The sequence below is a fragment of the Mus pahari genome, unplaced genomic scaffold (genome assembly GCF_900095145.1).
Source record: "Mus pahari unplaced genomic scaffold, PAHARI_EIJ_v1.1 scaffold_8847_1, whole genome shotgun sequence".
Taxonomy (NCBI): Eukaryota; Metazoa; Chordata; class Mammalia; order Rodentia; family Muridae; genus Mus; species Mus pahari.
In genome coordinates, this window is record NW_018393986.1 from 27,691 (window position 1) to 32,837 (window position 5,147).

The 5,147-nt window shown below is 44.9% G+C and overlaps 1 protein-coding gene across 1 annotated transcript; it reads left to right on the plus strand.

Annotated features, from left to right (window-relative positions):
* Positions 1 to 2,010: 2,010 nt before the first annotated feature.
* Positions 2,011 to 4,675, plus strand: LOC110315831 (histocompatibility antigen 60c-like). Its single transcript, XM_021189788.1, has 4 exons — positions 2,011 to 2,140; positions 3,252 to 3,437; positions 3,682 to 3,948; positions 4,560 to 4,675. The coding sequence occupies exons 1-4, from the start codon at positions 2,011 to 2,013 to the stop codon at positions 4,673 to 4,675; spliced, it is 699 nt and encodes a 232-aa protein (XP_021045447.1).
* The last annotated feature ends 472 nt before the right edge of the window (positions 4,676 to 5,147 follow it).

Genomic DNA, 5,147 nt, shown 5'->3' on the forward strand with positions numbered 1-5,147 from the left:
CCTCTTGATTCTTCATGGATGTCCAATGCATTCCTTGGATCCCTTAGAACATAGGGGACACCCCTTGAAGTCTGAGGTGCTTGATGAGGAAGAGGTGGCCGATAACTTGAGAACTGGCCACAGTCGCTTCCTCAAGATGAGATAAGATTTACAATCATCTGAGGAAATGGGATACTCTGTCAGGCAAAAGTGCTTGTCCCTTCCTGCTCTCAAAACACAGTGACTTGTTATGTCCCTGCAGCAATTCAGTTTCATTTCTAAATATCTTATCTAAATGTGACCTGTCCATCTAATAACCTGGGGGAAAGAACTGCTGCAGACTCTTTTTGGGTCTCTTATCTGCATGGAACAGGTCTTATCTGCATGGAATGGGTCTCTGGTGGCAGATGGGCTAGGATTCTGTGGATTGACAAACTGACCTTCTCAAGAGAGTGTGTAGAATCTGAGTGTATTTTTCTAAATCAAGCATCAAACTTTTATACTGTAGGACCCCCTCTCGGGGACCCCCTCAGGTCCTCAGGTTACGGGAGTCAGGGTGTCCCAAAAAAACACGATAGACAGACCGTCTTGATGCAAAAGCACGAGGCAGTTTAATGGCGGAGCTCCGGGCCAGCGCATACCTCACGCAGGAGGCAGAGGTGTCGACCCCAAGACTCAAAAGCTAGGGGGTTTTCTAGGGTAAGGGTTGGGGATGGGGAGATTTGGCGCCGTTACATGTGATTGGCTCATTCAAACATAGCAAGGTGATTACAAGTCAGCAGAATAGTACGTGCAGGCTAAAACGTTTAGGAATTTCAAGGGCCTGAGGTTTCTCAGGGACAGCAGGATGTCTGATTAATGTATGACTCTTAGTAAGCTAAGGGAGGTGCCTTCCTGCCAGATGGCCATTGAGTCAGCCTCGATAGCTCAGACCAGTTCCTGCATTCCTTTCTCTTATCTTTGTAGCTAATTGATTCTAGTTTCAAGGCAGCTTGGGCCCGCCTGGGCAATTTTTAACCTTAAGTTTACATCAAAGGAACCTTTTATGTCTTACATTATTTGAACCTTAAATTCCCAGCCTCAGGCTTCTAAGCTCACAAAACAACAAAACAACTCATAAGTTACATGAATCCTAGGCCCTAAATTTCATTTCTTTTCAATACAGGAGAACAAACAAGAAAAGCCAGGGGAGACACATCCACAGAGTTACAGTGACACAAAATAAAGGATTGTATACATCAAAAGATGGAGAGGACCAGGCGGGTGCTGCTTACCACCAAGTGTAAAGCTAGTCTATAGTTAAACCCGCCAATTTGCTAGGCCAATGTGTATTCCCCGTCCTCAGTAATCACTCTACAAACTAGCCCTGAGCTATTCTGGTTCTGTTCTTTGTAAGCCTAATTAGTTTCACTGGGTCTTTACTGGAAGTAAATTTGAATGTTAATGAACCTTCTCACTGAATCCTACTAAATTCCAAGCTCTTCCAGCTTCAAGAATTTTCTAGGACGTTGGAACACTTGTAGAGGCTCACCTGTGATAAAATTCAATCTTTAAAGGCACTTATAAAACTGAAAGAGAGCATACACCTACTAACATGGGGATAGGGTTTGAGTATACGGGTTGTGAGAATGCCAAGGTTGCAGGAGGCTGAGATTCTTTGAAACTCTTTGCCTCATGAGTGCTTCCAGGCCTGTCAAGCAGACTTCACTGGAGTGGGTGTGGCAAAGAACTCACCTCATGATGTGTCCCTGAGCCTTATGCCCTTTCTGATAGTACAGGAACAGAGGTTGATCTCTCCTAGAGCCCAAAATTCCAACATAATATGGCACAGAAAATGCATTACCATACAGAAAGAAAGAAAATGGAGCACAGTGAGGAAATGCCAGACCCAAAAAAGATGAATGAGTAGCAGATTAAACTTCAAACCCTGCATCTCCATGTCTGATGTCATGTTGCTGACTGTAACAGACTTCTGTCCCGATGCTGGATCTACCAGTTAGCAAGTCTCACTGTCAGGTAGCCAGGTAGACTATGGCATCTCCAAAATATTTGGGTTCTCGATTAAATCCAGCCTTCTCCTTCACAGCTTCACACCAGGATCTCCCTGAGCCTCCATGCATGGACACCCCTGACACACTCCTGGGCCCCACAGCTTACTTAGGTAAGCATGGAAATTCTATAACCCCTTTCTTGGATCCTTGACTCTAGAGCCAGAGCCACGTGACCAAAGCTGCCAAGTTCTTCTACTTTTGCTGAGGCAAAAGAAAACAGGTGAAACAGGCAGAGAGGGGAAAGGAAGGGGAAGCAGGAAGCTGGTTGAAGGGAACAGGAAAGGGTTCCCCACACCTATGTCACTGTACTTCACACCTAAAATCTTAGGGAGGGAAAGGGAAAGAGGTTTTGGTTTTGGTTTGTTTTAGCAGCCCATTTGCAATTTTTAGTGTAACTACATTGCAAATTTGTTAAATGTTACTTTTATAAAAAAAAAAACAACCATTTAATCTTAATTCCAATGCTCACACAAACACAGGACAGTAAGTATGCACATGCACCAGTAGGTCTTGCCTGCTTCTCTGTGCATTCCGCTAAACAAGAGAGCTCTAGGGTACTGTGTCCTCTTTAGCTGTGACTGAAAGTCTGGGTGACCAGAGGCCATAAGTGTGCTGGGAAATGAGGACCTAAAGAAGGAGAGAGAGATTGGGGTTTCAACCAGGCCACAGTCAGGCAGAGATCTCTCCCTGAGAATGGATTAGCTGTGTGGTTTAGCATGGGAGAACCTGAGGTCTGATGCCCAGCAGTGCTGTGTGAAGGGCGAAGTGGGTGCAGGGCTGAGCGCTGAGCTCACGGCTGGCAGCTCCCTTTCCATGCCCAGCTGCAGCAAAGCTCCAGGATCTTTCCTGAACACCAGGCTCCATGTTGAATTTACCATGTGTCCTAGGATGCTTCCTTTCCCTGTGGTCAGCTAGATTTTCATCCCCAGGAACATGGATGCTATCTGACATATTTTATACTTCAGTACTTTGACATTAATCAATAAAAGTACTTGTAAGATGAAGCTACCTGGGGACACCAAGTGTACCTGTGGAGTCCTACTAACCTAAGACAATCACAGATGGCACAGAATGAAGGATTCAGAAGGTGATGGGCTTCTTGATTAAAGGTGTCTCACCCTAACCCTTTTCCTGTCAGAGGGATTCTGAGTATTAGAAAATCATGATTGCTGTGGATACCCTGCTCCCACTTTGGACCTCACTTCTATGTTCCTCTCATAGATCCAGACTCCCTAAGTTGCCAATTAATTGTCAAGTATCGTGCCTCATCTGGAAAGTGCTCAGTGAACAAAATGCCTCTCCTTCATTTTGATGATGAAAAACAGGAGGGAAATGCCGCTGAAGTGTGCACTGATTTGCTCCAAAGCCTGAGAGATATTTTAGAAGTGATGTGGAACCTGCAATCAGGTAAGTATGAGACAGAATTCAAAGGTAGACATGATAAATGAGAGAGAGGAAGAGAAGCACACATGAAGGAAGGGGGTGCTGAATTATTTGCATAAAAGAGATGAACATTTTCCCTACCTGGTATGGACTGTGAAAGCAATGGCAAGACAGGGGGGAAAGATTAAAATGTGCAGAAAAAGCCTGGACCATTGAGGGAGTGATGGTTCTATAAAGGGTAAAAGAAGATGTTGTGTGTCATTTGCAGGTAATCACGCCTTACATGTCACCATAATATCTAAATATAATCAAGGAGAATTCCTTCATGGACACTGGGCGATCAGCACTGATGAACAGTGTGGCATCTGCTTTGATCCATTTGATAAGACCTGGAGAGAGAGTCATTCTGGTGCCAGCTGTGCCATGGGGCAACTGAAGGAAAACAAGGAACTAGAACAAGGTCTCAGGAATGTCCTCGTGGGAGATTTCAGTCTCTGCCTCAAGAAATTGTCGCCATACTCCAGAGAAATGCCAAGTAAGTAGTTAGGTAGATGATCACAAGGAACAATCACAGGGTGGAAAAGACATGGCAGTTCTCTTGAAAAGTCTGATGACTTCCCAATATGTATGTGAGCATGTGTGCATGATGGAAATCTGATAGACTGAGTGAGTGATTCATTGGTGGTCTTCCTGTCTGCAGAGCCAGTGATGACCTTGAGGATATCATCACCCATATCATCACCTAGTGTTTCTCGTTTCCTATTAACCATTGCCCGAGGTTCTACATGGCCTGCTAGTGAGCCCCAAGTCTGTGTGCATCACTTAAAACCTCCAGCCTTTTCCTTTTAGGTATAGCAGCCCTTGTACCAATATCACTGTTGAAGACCTCATTATCTTTCTCTGGCACGAGTAAACACCTCCAATTCTGGCAAATTCCCTAAAGTTCTAACCACAGTAAATATGTCACAATGTTTGATGGTTCTATACACCTTTGCTTTGTTGATAGTGAAATCAACTCTGTAAGATCATCTCACACACTAGCTGTTGCACAGCAAAGGGGGTGGAGCTCTGTGTGCTGCTGAGGTGAGGTGAGATTTGCTCACACTCGAGGTCTGGTTTAAGCCTCAACTTGTGTTTTCATTTTAGCCTTGCCAACCACTGCTGCACATGTGGACCAGCCTCCATCCATGGCATGCAAGTCCAACCTCTTTGTTGAGTTGATAATGATATTGCTCATCTACTTCCTCTGGCATGTTTTCTAAGGAGAATCCTTGACAGTGACAGGTACTGGGGACAATGTTGACAGTGGAGTAAGGGACAGATGGGTGAGGCCTGAGGAAGCAGAAGTGAGTGAGTTCCAGGAAACCTGCTCTTGTCCCTCAGCTGCAGATTCTTACTGAGAAAGGAGGCTGGAGATTCAGAGTTCAGGTCACCTGCTAGCAATAGCTTGTGCATGCTCAGCCTTGACAGGAGAGGAACATGTCACAGACCATTGGAAATGCCAAGGGAACACAACAGGTGTCTGGTCAGAGCAGGTTCCTAGTTAGGAGAATCCCATGCTGCAGATGTGGGGACTGCAGAGACACATAAGAAGAACATGGTTGTTCTTCTTAATCTGTAAAGGGAAGATGATGCCAACTCACAGGAGGAAGAAGAAGAAGAAGAAGAAGAAGAAGAAGAAGAAGAAGAAGAAGAAGAAGAAGAAGAAGAAGAAGAAGAAGAAGAAGAAGAAGA

What these genes read in the sequence shown, in the direction of transcription:
- LOC110315831 (XM_021189788.1), top strand. Translation starts at nt 2,011, where the DNA reads ATGGCATCTCCAAAATATTTGGGTTCTCGATTAAATCCAGCCTTCTCC. An exon ending in GATGTGGAACCTGCAATCAG is followed by an intron (nt 3,438 to 3,681) that starts GTAAGTATGAGA and finishes TGTCATTTGCAG; the next exon opens with GTAATCACGCCTTACATGTC. An exon ending in ATACTCCAGAGAAATGCCAA is followed by an intron (nt 3,949 to 4,559) that starts GTAAGTAGTTAG and finishes TTTTCATTTTAG; the next exon opens with CCTTGCCAACCACTGCTGCA.